Consider the following 13,821-nt stretch of genomic DNA (forward strand, 5'->3'; position numbering starts at 1 on the left):
GTGGGCGGTTTTAACCCTCAATACCTCCTTTGCCATAGATGTTTTGATATTACATTTTTTTAACACTGAAAGATATGTTATGTATCTAACAAAAATATTTTTTACATATATGTATGTGTGTGTGTGTATATACACATGTATGTGTGTGTGTGTGTGTTTACACACACACACACACACACACACACACACACACACACACACACACACACACACACACACACACACACACACACACACATATATATATATACATATATATATATGTATATATGTGTGTGTATCTATGAAGACAAAAATGCTAATTGCATTAACTTAAGTGCTCTATTTAGAGATTTTGGTTTTTTATTTTCATGTAAAACACGTTTTAATTTGGTGAAACCTTTTTTACCATTACAGACAATATTTTGAATAAAAAAAACTAAAGGATGATGTAAAAATGACTTCTTTCTTTTTCTTATTGTCATCTTTATCTTATTTTGTTGCTTTCAGTATAAACCAAAAATAAAAGTGTGATGGCTGATTTGCCAAAAGTATGTTTTCTATGAATATTTTGTGGAAGATAGTTTTGTGATAATTTATATATTTTTGCAATGATCGGTATTACAATAATGTTTGTATAATGACTTATCTAGAAATTTTAACGGCTCAATTTACAATATCTTTTTAGATAATATTTTCATCTAGTGAAGAGACTGCTAGGTAAGTATTTGTTAAATATACCTGTTTCTGTGTAATTTTTATTTTTTAGAATTACCTAAGAGTTTTACCAGTTCAGTGTATTATTTCACAATAAAAAATCCACCATTATATTTTATTTAACTCACCAGTGATACAGATAGCAGTCATAACATTTTGAAAGATTACAATACTCCTGATTCTCCTGTATTCCAGCCCAGGAAAAAGTTTATTATTTCTTCTGGTATGTAAATTTTATCTTACCAATTCATTTAGAATGTGACAAAGCCATTGATTCTTCACTGTGAATTTAAAATGCTGTAACTATTTAATTTAATAGTTAGAGTTTTGTTAGATCATATCGTCAACATTAAAATTGAGTTTCAAAAAATTATTATTAGATTTAAGTTAAAAATTCTTTTTGTTCATGTAAAGGAAAGTGTAACTGAAGCTATTCGGTAGTTTTAGCATGAAATTTAGCATGAAATTGAGAACGCTTTTAAAATTTTAAAAGGTCAGAAAGGTTTAGAAATTGCAGATTTGTTTTTAATTTTCTAGAAGATGAAGCCCAAGAAAGTACACAAAATGGTAGTAAAGATAGTCAGTCATTTTTGCCTCAAAGGTTTATTGATTATTCTCCTAGTTATGTCGTTTCAGAAAGGCTAAATGATAAGGACAGTTTTTTTATCCAATTTAAGTTACCCACTGAAAATAATTTTTAAGTTTTCCTTATTTAGGTTACAAGAACTCTCTTCATCTGTGCAGGATCAGATAATATTTATCAAAGTAAAGCAAGAAATTATATTAAAATCTATCGAAACTGGTAAATCTTCAATCAAAACTTTAATTTCAATTAAAAAGTAAAAAACTTTGATATAGCTAACATATCTGGAGCATCCTTTTTTGCAGCTGCCATTTTTATACTACCATTTTTTGCTATTGTATGCCATAAATATTCTTTTAGTTCAGTAGTTGCTGTTAAAAAAAAAGTTGTTAGAAAATTTAGGTGTTTCAAGTATGAAACAAATAAAATGGAAACAAAAACTTTGAAACACTATAAACAAATTGCAATTGTTGCTAATAACTTTTTAATAGCTTACACTGCTGCAGTTTATGAAAGTTTCCAGCAATCTTAATCATAGTTTTAAACACAATTATGTGTGCAATAAAAAAATACTTGTTTTTATTTTTTTATTTTTTGACTTTTTTATTATCATTTTTTTGTTTTAAGGAAGTGATTTCCCAGCCTCTAAGAAACTTTATGAAGATTTAAAAATCATGTTGGCCAATGTAAACAAAACTTTATCAATGAGCAAAAGTCAGTTAAAAGAATTGCACTATTCACAAGTAAAATCAACTATACAACTTTCATCCAGTCAAATGTCAACTGTTAACAATCAATCTACTGTAATAAGTTCAGCACAATGTGTTCTTAATCAACAAAAAATGCTTCTGAAGCTTTTTAAAATCCACAAACTTATTGCAGAAAAACTTTTCCATAAAGTAAGGTTAGTTATTTTAACTAGAGCTTGTTAGACCAATTATGAAAAAATTCCTTAAAATTGAAATTCTGATTATTTAATAATCTATTGCTAGTTCTTATTAGTTCAAATAGTGTTAGTTAATAAGATATAGAATGCTTTTTGAACTTTGTGAGCAGTTGTTGTTCTGAGAATATTCTGGTAAATCCAATACAAAGGTAAGTTTTGTATGATGTTTCTTATAAAACTGAGCATGTCTTATGTCATTATGGACTATCAGTTAATGATATAGTGCACAAATGTACACTATCATTAATGATATAGTGTGCCAACATTACATCAGTTTATGCACAGTCATAGTTCATGAACAACCATGTTAATACAAATAAATTGCAAAGATTTGTACCAAGGTTATTACAAGTTCAAAAATCAGACAGCCTTGTATATAACTGACTGCTATCAGTGTCAAGCAACACTAATAGTAGTCTACTAACTGTAGACAAGTAATACTCTATGTAATAGCAGTGTAAGGAATTATAACTTTATCATTATCCGTATGATCTGCTAATAGTGCCTAATTATAGATACATATTGATATTGTAACAGTCTACTAGCAGTGTCTGCATGTGCAATAAAAAAATACTTATTTTTCTTTTTGTTTGCTTTTTTTTATTATTATGTCATTTTTGGATTTAACACCAAATATCATAATGAAATGAAAGTGTTATCTGCAACACTTTTTTATTTTGTGGCTGTAGTTAATCTGTGTAATACTGTAAAGTTATAAAGTTTTTTATGAACTTTAAATGAAGTTATTATTAACGTAACATTACCTTCATTAACATTAACATTACCTTTGTAAACATTAACTGATTAAAAAACAAAGTAGTATCAATGTAGAGAAAAATCTTCAGAAAGTAAGCAATATCAGTGAGTAAATATGATCTTTTAAATCACGTTGCATAGATACTTTTATGGATGAATCCTAGAGCACAATCAAGTAAGATTAATTAATTTGCAGTTTTGCTTTATTTAGGATTGGTGATCACAGGTCAGATTGTTTGTCATCAAATCATGCTGATATTAATGTGACATCAAATGATTCAGTTACTTTTGAGAGTCAGCCAACACAAGATTTGGTAAGAGCCCCTGTTGATAAGAGCAATAACACCAAAGACAAATTTCTTTTTGGACCTGGAAAGGCTGATGAAGTTTGTACCAGTTTAAACCAGGTTTGATAATTGATGTATTATTTGCAAACTAATGATAAAGCTTGATGAAGTTTGTACCAGTTTAAACCAGGTATAATAATTGATTTATTTTTTCCTAACTTAATTTTTTTGTACTTAATTTTAGAAGAAACTATTTTTATATTAAAAATATTTTTTTGATAAATCCAGTGATTTAATTCGTTTTTAGAAAGATGCAATCGTACCAAACTACCAATCTGATAACATCCTTGTGTCATTGTTAAATGAAGGCGTTGTAAATGCTGGTGACAATGTGTTGTCCATTAATTATAAGGTTTAAAATTTAAGTATCTTTGTGCCATCATAATTGAATATTTTAGTATAAGGCTCTCATTATGAAAACGTGAATTTCTTTACTATTAGACGTTGTTTCTTTACTATTAGACATTATTACATTTTCATGTCGACTTGAATCGCTCTGAGAATGTATATTTTAGAATTGTTTGTTTTAATATAAGTGAATCAAGTGTCTGTTATTTTTAGGGTGAAATTTTTTTTGCTGGATTGACAAAAGATGGTAGTATTTATAGCAACAGTAAGGTTTTTTCAACAGTTGAAGAATGGATATATTTTGTTCGAGGTGTTAGATTTTCGAAGCAAACAGTATCAAAAATGGTAAGATGAATAGTACTAATTGTGTCAAATAATTTAAATATTCAATAATACAATTTCTCCTTTTTCAAATACCGTAGTGCCTTGAGGCATTAAAACCTCTAAAACGTTAAGTTTTGAGGTGTTGATAATGTTTCAAATACTTTGGCGCCAGATTACTTGCAAAGTATTTATTTTAAATTTAATGACACTTTACAAGACTAAATTAAGTTTTAATTTCCAAAGAAATTAGACACCAGGGTAATGTTTATAATGAATATTATCCATAATATCGTTATTGATAATATTAATTATAAACATTACCAATATGTTTTAACATCTTCTAATATCGTTATTATAATATCGTTATTATGTCATCGTTTTTTAAAATAATATTGTTGTTGTAATATTATTGTATTATCATTTGTAATCCAAAATATTTTACCTAAAAATCTTTTCAGGTTAAATATCTTGGAAAGCCACTTACGTCACTAATGCTGTCAAAATCAAAGTTCAAACAAAATTTTTCGGAGTCCGAATCACGGTATATTCTCGTTGATAATTTAATTCATGGCATATTCTTGTTGATAATTTAATTCGCGTTTTCTGAAACCACATTCATAATTCTCCCAATAAAGAAAAATATACAGTTGTAAATTTGTTTAGTAGTAACCGACATACAGCTAAAGAAATCTTTACAGATAACGGGTTAAAGAATCAATCAGAACATCAACCTATCGTCTTCTCTAAAGCAAAAGGTTTAGCTTCATTAGAACCTCAGGTTCCTTTCGAAAGAGATGCATTGGTCAATGAGAGTCATACAGTAAATGTTCCAGAAAAAAGTCTATCGAATGTGTTGACAACTCTACCCGACGACAGAATTATGTTGAATTGTTCCCACGAAGATGAAAATAATTTCATTCAAAATATTCGAAATATCCGTCTATTTGATGAAGACGAATTTATAAAATCTTCCGATTTTCTACCAGACGACTTTTGGAATGAAACTGTCTTTGAATTTAGAATCAATGAAGAGTTTATGATGCAAATAGACTTTTATTGAAAAGTAAAAAGAAGTATAATCAAAATATTTTAAAATTCCAATCTTCTATTTAATGATGTATTGTTAATAGTGCGGAAAGAAATTACAAAGCCACCAAACATTGAATTTCCTGGTGGTGTAAATATCCCATAAGTACAAAACCGTTAATTTTGTAAGCGTAGTTTATGTTATCTAGTTTTCATTCATATCGATGATCAAGAGGCTTCTTATCGCACATTGATCAAGTTTTACGGGAGTCTCTTAAAACTTCAAATTCGTTTGAAAGGTTTATTTCAAGTATATTACAATTTTACCTAAGCTATTCTTACCATCGCTCGTTTGACTTGAAGTTAAGATTACTTTGGTATACACAGTTAGGTAGGAAAATATTTGCATGGATTTTTAAACAATGGTGGATACAAAGAGGGTAATTACTCCTCCCTCCTTCCCTAAAATATTTGAAAGAAGACTTCAATTTATATTCAAGAATGCATTAAAGCTACTAGAGGACATGGGATCAGATCCTACAGGAAAACAAATTAATCGCCCAAACATCAAATCAAATGATCATCAAATTTACTATAGATGTTTATTTACCATAGTTTGATATAGATACTTCTAGATTTTAAGTCTAGATTTTCTGATGAAACTTTGAATTCTTTTGAGCTAAATTTATCAGTACCCAGTTATTTATTAAGACAGAGCTAACAGCATCAATAACTAATGTATTGAATTATATGGAAGAGCTGCCCAATTTAAAGATTACTGCTGAGGACGTCCGAATAATAAAACGTTTTTCAGAGCATGAATTTCGGGAGGTAAAATGGAAAGATGTTCTCATGATACAGCAACATATACCTGACTAAACGCTTGAAGCGTACAAGCAATGTGATGTTTATGTCTTTCCTTGAATTAAACGTATTTTGCAACTTTTTTGCTGATGGATTAGAATGCTTTATACAAATCACTTTGCTAATGGATTAGAACGGTTTGCACAATGTTAAAACTAACCTAGAAAACAGGTCTATTTTCTAGCTAGACCTGTTAACTAACGTAGAAAACAGGTCTATTTTTTTGGGACTTTCCAGAGAAGTCAGAACATCTAGGTAATTCAAAGAATAATTCGTGATGATTACAAAGTTACTAAATTGGCACTTCTTTAATGAATCAACCACTTCTACGCACAAGAAGTAGAAACCTGTTTCAAAATCATCTCGGACATGTGGTAGCATCATTTCATATTGCAGGACTCAAGATAAAGTAGGTCATCTACAAGCTTTTACAGTTCTCGTTTTAAGATTTCATCACAATCAACAGCAAAGAAATATTGTGTTCCAATAGTGACTGTAAGCCCAATTTTAAAAGTGATTACTCAGTCTAAGTTCAAAAAATCCGGGAAGCGAGAAAAAAAAACTGTATTATCTAACAGCCCATAAGAAATGATCTGGAAGACATGGTGTGATTAAGTTGAGCATTAAGTGATTAATCCCTTAACTTCAAACTGCAAATTTTTGATTATTTAACTCTATTCTTACATATATCCTATATTTACTTATTTACTTATTTAAAAAAACGGAAAACAATAATACAAGTATTGCAAGAAGTTCTGTAAATATGAGTTTCTTCAAAAATGTGGAGTTGAATGTTTCTTTATTGATCCAGATTACCAGTGTTTGGAAATTTCCTTTTTAAAAGAATCTCGTTCCGTTTGCCATTTATTTTGTAAAATAAGAACTTGCTCCAGTTCCTCGTACCTTGTTCAAAAAAAGAACTTGTTCCACGTTCCTCAGAAATTAGAACTCTTTCGTACTTCGTTTTTCTTTTTAAACTTATTTTTACATAGTAAATGATATTATCTATGATAAAACGAGAGCAAATCTATTGTTTCGCTATGCGAGCGAGCGAGGGTTTTTTAAATGTGTTTTATTTAATCATTACTTTTAAAAAGACAAAAATTTGAGTATTGACAGCTGAGACGCTATTTAAGGAGGACAGGAGGGGGGAGGGAGGAAACAAATTTAGAACTAAAAAAGACCAATTCTCAGTAACTGTATAGCTTATTTGTTTAGATAAAAAAAATTACTCTTCTCCTAAGTCATATATAAATATAAAATAGGTATAGATTTTGTCATGCAGATGTAAATTTATCATAAAATGGATTTCATTTAAAGGAGAACCGAAAGTTTTATCCAGCCCAAAATTCAGTAGACAAAAGAATTTCGGACAATAAATACTTTAGGGGGAAAGGCACGGGATGAATTTTTATTTTCAAATTAAATTTTTTTTCACGCAAATTAAATAGTTCTTGTTAATAGGAATTTATGAATTTATATTGTTTCTTATGTTATATTGTTTTTTTGAGAAAATTTTACATCTTAGGTATTTTTGAGCGATAGTCTACATATTCTTGTATATTCATGAAATATATTGCAAAAATGCAGTTTTCACAACTAAAAAACTGTTTTAATCGTAAAACAAAAAAATCTGCAGAGGTCTTCGCATTTCCATTGAATTCTGAAAACTCGTGTCCAATATCCCGTACAATACAATTTTATCGGGTAGCACAGAATTCGTGCTCATTGTCGTATTGCCTTTTTGCTACCCGTTTATATTTAGTACCACATGTAATCTTTAACCAAATAGCAGTACGTTGTGTGGGTGCTTTACCAAACGTTGTTGGTTAACCCTTTGAGTCCTATGTCGCAGATCTGCAACAAACTATTTTTTAGCTTGGCGTTTGAGTATGGCTTACTTATTCATGGTAAAAATGCCGTTTGTGGCATATTTGCAACTTAACTTACAAATACTAGCATTAAAAGCTTACTTTTAAAAAATGGTGGGAGTGTCTGTAATGTGGCTCCAAATTGCTTTCTTTTATACATTTGTATGATTGTTAAGGTGTTAGATAAATGTTTCTTTTAAGCTAAAAAAGGTTAAAGAAAATTTAGCACTACTCGACTTTCTCCGCCTTCCCGGAGGGGCCCATCTTGAATAATAATTTTCCTCTAGTTATAAGTACTTTTAAAAGTTATCTTTTAAAAGTACTTATAACTAGAGGAAAGACTTACGAAGTTTTTGCAAACGAAACGATTAAAGATTAAAATTATGTGTCTTCGTAAAATTAACCGAACGTAACGATTAACGATATCAATTAAATTGTGATATTGAAATTCCTACGAGTAATTCATTCAATTAATTCTTAACTTCGAGTAATTTGCTCGAAAGTTTCGTTTAGCTTACGTAAAAATATATTCATATATTATTCAATATATTCATCAATTAATTTGCTCGAAGTTTCCGTTAAAAATTACGAGATTCATCTATTAATTTATTACGATCCTTTCCCGTTATATTGTCATAAAATTTCGAAACTGAACATTCTTACAATAACTACTATCAAAGATTTTTCTACAAACCCATTCGTTACTAACGTACTATTAAAGAATATTATACACATACATTAGAACAGTTTCATTTTTATTGAAGTTGTCATAAAAATGTTTAGAACTTTAAACGATGTAAAAAATATTAAATTTGCTTGTAGATGCATCTTCTAACAACAATCACAACTTGTCATTTGACTGACATGGGTAATTCGTATTTTTTCATTTGTTTCCTGGTTAATGTTTTGACATGCTCCTCTGTTGCTGAGTACTGAGACTGAAAGGTGCTTTGAGTAGCAATTGCTCCTTTTCTGCTTTCATCATCTATCTCTTCCTCTGAATCCTAGACCTCAGTGTTTTCTTTTTCTTACGTCATTAATTGGAACCTGACCACCCTCGTTGACCTTACTAAACCATCGCCATATGAAGGATTTTGACACGTTAACGACACCAGAACAGTAGGAATTTAGTTGAAAAAATTGTAGGTAAAGTTTGTAACTGACAAATATTTACGTTTACGAATCGTAAATAACGATTAAAATACAAATAACAAAAAATAAATTTCATAAATATCTCAATAAATTCAGTAAACTTAACAATACTTATTACAAAACCAGTAAAAATAAGACTTTAAAAACTCTTTTTTTAAAACGAAAATTTATCTATTAAGTAGAGCACAATTTTGTAAACAAATAAAATCACATAAAAAACACCATTTATAAAAAGATCCATATCGTTATTTACGAACTTTAACGCAAATTGTTAACGGAAGTTTCGTTACTAAAGGCGGATTTCCAAGGAGCGAATTATTTCGTACGAAGCAAATTTTTTTGCGGTTCGTTTTTCGCCGAATCAGAATTTTTATTTCCACCATCAAGTTGGCACGCTTTTTTTTGCTAGAAAACACGTCATTAATAAGAAAAAGGTTGTTATTGATTAGTAAAAAAATAATTATTTTAAAGATACTGCAAATGTCAGTCCAAGTGAGAGGTTGGCCGTAACACTTAAATTCCTTGTAACAGGAGATGCTCAGAGTACTATTGCTGCAAGTTACAGAATCTGTGTTTCCACTATCAGTAGAATTATTAGTGAAACGTGTGCAGCCATTTGGAATTCATTGAAAGAGAGAACTTTTCTACACGTCCAATCAGAAAAACATGAATGGAAATCAATTGCAAAAGAATTTGAAAATATTTGGGATTTTCCGCATGCTATAGGTGTAAAAGATGGCAAGCACATTATCATACAAGCTCCCCATAATGGAGGGTCAAAATATTTTAACTATAGAAAAAAGCATAGCATCGTCTTTCTAGCAGTTTGTAATGCTAAATACGAATTTGCTATGGTGGACATTGATGACTCTGGAAGACAGAGCGATGGTATTGTTTTTAACTGCAGTCTTGGTTATGCAATTGAAAATAATAAATTAAACTTTCCTGATCCCAAAAATATTGGTCATTCTGAAAAAATATTACCATATGTTTTAGTTGCTGATGATGCTTTTGGTTTAAAAAAAACACATGATGAAACCGCATCGTAATAAAAATATTCCTTTAGATCAAAGAATATTTAATTACAGACTTTCAAGAGCCAAAAGGGTTATAGAAAATGCATTTAATATTGCAACAACACTCTTTCGTATTTTTCGCAAGCCAATTATTGCTAATCTCGATAAACTTATTTTAATTACACAAGCGGTTGTAGCTTTGCATAACTTTCTTATGAAAAAAAGAAAAATGTCAACCAATCAGTTCCTGTCTCAATTAAAAAGTGAGCAAAAACTCTAAATTATTTTACTTCTGTAAAGTTTCTGAAGTTAAATTAAAAATATTGTTACTCTTAATAAAAAACAAAGTCGTTTAGATTCAAATGTTTATTTGTGTAATGCATTTATATTTGCATAACTTTGATTACACATAAAAATAAAGCATGAGAAAATAAAAAAGGAGTCATAAGATAAAAAGCATCTTCCCAGCAAGCACACAACGTTGAAACAACGTTGAAATAACGTTGATCGACGTTGATCAACGTTATTTCAACGTTGTTTCAACGTTGTGTGCTTGCTGGGTTCATAAATTTATGTAAATAAACTTCAAAACTTATTATTAAAGATGACAAAAAAAACATAAAAATAAACCATACAATTTCAGGTTAATGTATAAGAACTTTAAAGCAAATTATTATGACACTTTTAAAGCTAATATTATTTGAACACAAATATTATACAGTTGATTAATAAGTAACAATTGAAATGGTGGAATTAATTTGCAAGGTTAACTTTTAACAGTTGGCACTTATGCTTTTAATCATATATTAACTACTGTATCACACTTCAAAAATAGCTTTAAATTTTGAATTTAAAAATAATAATTTTCACGTCAATCTAAAAAGATCAGTTTGGTTTTTTATTTAAGTGAATAAATTCGCCACTAATAAAGTTGAAATCTATCCAACTTTTTGCGAAATGAAAAAAATCGCCAGGCGATAAAAGATATTTTTGTACTCATGCTCAGAAACATTCGCGGCGAAAAAAATCGCGTCGCGCAAAATAATTCGCTCCGTGGAAATCCGCCTAAACGTGAGATACATATTATTGCGATTGAATCTTACAACTAATTCCGTTAGTTAGATGATGATCGTAAATTACGAATCAAATATTGACGTTTTTTACGAAAAATACAATTAATTTAATCGATTTTTGGAAGAACAAAATTTTCCTCGTTTGCTATTAAACTGACGCGACTTCTTTTAATCGCAATCATAAGTCTCTTCTCTACTTATAACCTGGTTTTTATTTTTTTTAACAAAGATTTCGAGTAATAGAGCGTTATGGGAATTCATCGCGTTTAATTATTACCACACATTTTATTTAGTGTTATTACGACTTTGAAATTATTCGACTGTCGACTAAATCGCTTAATGTATTTTTCAAAGTTGAGCAAAATCGACTTAAAAAATCGACTAAGTCGACTAAAATTTGATTAAGTCGAAATATTTGAATAAAAACTCTTATTACAATCACAAACTTTGATGTGGTTTTTAAATGCTATAAAACAAATAGAACTTTAAGAGAGTAATACTGTTGTAATAACACATGCTGTTGTTGTATCAATAGCATTTTCTTTGTTCAATTTTAATTCACCTAGTTTATTGGATGAATCGGGGGGAGAAAGTCGACTAGCGCCAATTATTTTTAGATGTATAAAAGCAAGTTACAACTTAGAAGAGGCTCTTTCTTGATGGAGAGAGTGACTTTGAAGAGTTAAATGACTCAGATTATGAACCTGATAATTTCAATAAAACGGTAGATAATATTGATTTTTGTGATGCAGGATCTGTTCAGAAACAGAATGTTAATGTTTCACATCGCTAACTCTATTGGATCTACATTTGGGCACATACAAGGGTGATTGCATAAATAAATGAATGGTTTATATACCGTTGAGATTTTTAAATAATTAAACAAAAATTCAGAGCATATGCCCCTGAAAAAGTTTCAGGCAAAAGTGGCAACATGTTTAGTAAAAGCAGAGAAAAACAAGGTTGGCGGACCATCTCTTGAAACTATGATATCAACAAAAACAGAAAGATCGCTTGTACTAGGCAACCCAACCAAACCCAACCCAAGACGTAAGACAAGACAGAGTAAACCATCTACCAGCATACACTGAGAAAAGACAGCAATGTGAATGATGCCCTGCAGCGTTTTCATACATTCTATGCCAAAAATGTACTGTTTGGCTTTGTATACAAAGAGGAAGAAACTGTTTCAAGGATTTTTCATGCATAGTAGTTGGGACTACCAATAGAGACATAAAAACATTTGAACAATTCTTTTACCTTTAAAGGGCAATTGTAGCAGATAAGCTACAATTTAACAAAAAATTTCAAAAACTTTTTTTGTATTTTATAACCCAAAACATGTTTTTACACAATTAAAAAAAAATATATTTTTTAAAAGCTGACCTTGGATGGGCTCGAAAAAGTTAAAAAAAAACTCGTATAATAATTTAAAAAAGAGATATTGATAATTTTAAGATTATCGATTGCTATTGAAAATGAAAAGCGATTATTCGCTTATCCTAGTTGGATTATCAAAACTGTGGAGACAAGTAATCGTAATTTGATTATCATAAAAATTAAATTAATTTTCATTTGAAATCACATCTATCAAGTCCAGCAAGTAGACAGTTAAACTATTTTTCATTTAAAGCCCACTATGTAGATAATTAAGCACTCTGCCATTTTGTATTAATTTAAAAACTCAAACTCAATGTATAAAAGTAACACAAATATAAAAAACAAACATTTGGGGAAAAAAAAAACAGTTCAGTATTTTGTGAGGAGCGAGAATTAAATTCAAAACAACGATTGAGAAAAGACGTTTACACGAAGACTCATCAACCTGCCATATAAATAAACGATAAAGGGGAAAGAAGAAAAGTTAAAAACAACAACTGAAAAAAGACGGACACACGAAGACTTATTTAATGGTTTCTTATTTAAGACTTATTTAAAGTATATAAATGATGAATGGAACCGAAAACAAGCAAAAACTGTAAGAGCTCAAAAAAAATAAATAAATAAAAATAGAGAGGAGAGAGAAATAAATAAAAATAATCAAAAAAAATAGAGAAAGATATTGATTATTAGAAGAAACAATACCATGCTTCTATTAATTAATCAATCGGATTATATATTTATTTATTTATTACTATTACTTTATTTATTAAAAGTACTTGATGTGTCTATTTCAAAACAAAATTATCGTGCAAAATTTTAAATGACAATATTGCTTAGGAAATGTTTTGCCATACTACTCTATGCAAACCCCAAAGTCGCAACTCCACCATGGCATGGAAACGAAATTATATACATAATAATCATAACAGTTTTTGATTCTCACTACACCAGTGTCTCTGCCACAATATGAAGAATAGAAATACAGGGTACGGTTTACAACTCCATCTTCTGGCAATGGATGATTCGATGCGAGCCAACCTGGGAATTTAACGCCACAATGATTGGATGAAACGCAAGTATTTTCCACCATTTTCCCCGTAGAGGTCGCACTAAAACGCACCCATAATGAAGGGACCTGTACTAAATCCTTATCGCAAGTTGCATAAAGAGGAGATACCGGTTTACTGCCAATCACATACTTTCTCCAAGGTTCATTTAACATTACGTAATTGTAACATTCCGACTGTGCCACTAAAAAGAAATATATAAGAATTTTTTTATATCTATCTATTATCTATATATAAGAAATGGAGTCAGTGTCCCAACATTTAGCTAAGATGGCCTTTGCGAAAGATTTACATCTATCAGTAGCGATAGGAAATAACTGACATAATAAAGACTAGTTAAATAAAAACAAAATAACCTTTGATGAGAAA

The 13,821-nt window shown here is 29.7% G+C and overlaps 3 protein-coding genes across 11 annotated transcripts in view; 2 read left to right on the forward strand and 1 right to left on the reverse strand.

Annotated features, from left to right (window-relative positions):
- Positions 1-237: 237 nt before the first annotated feature.
- On the forward strand, positions 238-5,158 carry LOC149886272 (uncharacterized). 9 transcript variants are annotated; one of them, XR_016454174.1, is made up of 11 exons: positions 386-530; positions 668-699; positions 828-919; positions 1,234-1,297; positions 1,413-1,498; positions 1,907-2,178; positions 3,193-3,388; positions 3,576-3,680; positions 3,890-4,021; positions 4,459-4,541; positions 4,664-5,158. XR_016454174.1 is itself a non-coding variant. In XM_090093256.1 (11 exons), exons 1-11 carry the CDS (start codon positions 513-515, stop codon positions 5,058-5,060), a joined length of 1,482 nt encoding a protein of 493 aa, XP_089949382.1. In that variant the 5' UTR covers positions 386-512; the 3' UTR covers positions 5,061-5,158. The 9 variants fall into 9 exon arrangements, 6 of the variants coding, with proteins under 6 accessions (XP_089949385.1, XP_089949382.1, XP_089949383.1 ...); XR_016454175.1 differs by having other exon boundaries at positions 4,667-5,158; XM_090093256.1 differs by having other exon boundaries at positions 1,907-2,183.
- A 3,425-nt stretch (positions 5,159-8,583) lies between these two features.
- Positions 8,584-9,962, forward strand: LOC149886273 (uncharacterized). Its single transcript, XM_090094358.1, has 2 exons — positions 8,584-8,629; positions 9,385-9,962. The coding sequence occupies exons 1-2, from the start codon at positions 8,584-8,586 to the stop codon at positions 9,960-9,962; spliced, it is 624 nt and encodes a 207-aa protein (XP_089950484.1).
- Positions 9,963-13,114: 3,152 nt separating this feature from the next.
- The window catches only part of LOC145185030 (uncharacterized), an 81,391-nt gene continuing 80,684 nt past the window's right edge, over positions 13,115-13,821 (reverse strand). The window contains exon 56 of the mRNA XM_090094359.1: positions 13,115-13,636. Within this exon, the coding sequence (XP_089950485.1) occupies positions 13,239-13,636 (398 nt within the window). The 3' untranslated portion in view covers positions 13,115-13,238. The remainder of the gene's footprint in view (positions 13,637-13,821) is intronic.

Source organism: Hydra viridissima, unplaced genomic scaffold (assembly GCF_058129835.1).
Source record: "Hydra viridissima isolate aposymbiotic clone 2 unplaced genomic scaffold, HvirCarnegie_v1 scaffold_7, whole genome shotgun sequence".
Classification (NCBI taxonomy): Eukaryota; Metazoa; Cnidaria; class Hydrozoa; order Anthoathecata; family Hydridae; genus Hydra; species Hydra viridissima.

Coding starts and splice junctions, on each gene's coding strand:
- LOC149886272 (XM_090093256.1), top strand. Junction 1,298..1,412: donor CAGTCATTTTTGCCTCAAAG/GTTTATTGATTA, acceptor TTCCTTATTTAG/GTTACAAGAACTCTCTTCAT. Junction 1,499..1,906: donor ATTAAAATCTATCGAAACTG/GTAAATCTTCAA, acceptor TTTTGTTTTAAG/GAAGTGATTTCCCAGCCTCT.
- LOC149886273 (XM_090094358.1), top strand. CDS start 8,584: ATGCATCTTCTAACAACAATCACAACTTGTCATTTGACTGACATGG. Junction 8,630..9,384: donor TTGTCATTTGACTGACATGG/GTAATTCGTATT, acceptor ATTATTTTAAAG/ATACTGCAAATGTCAGTCCA.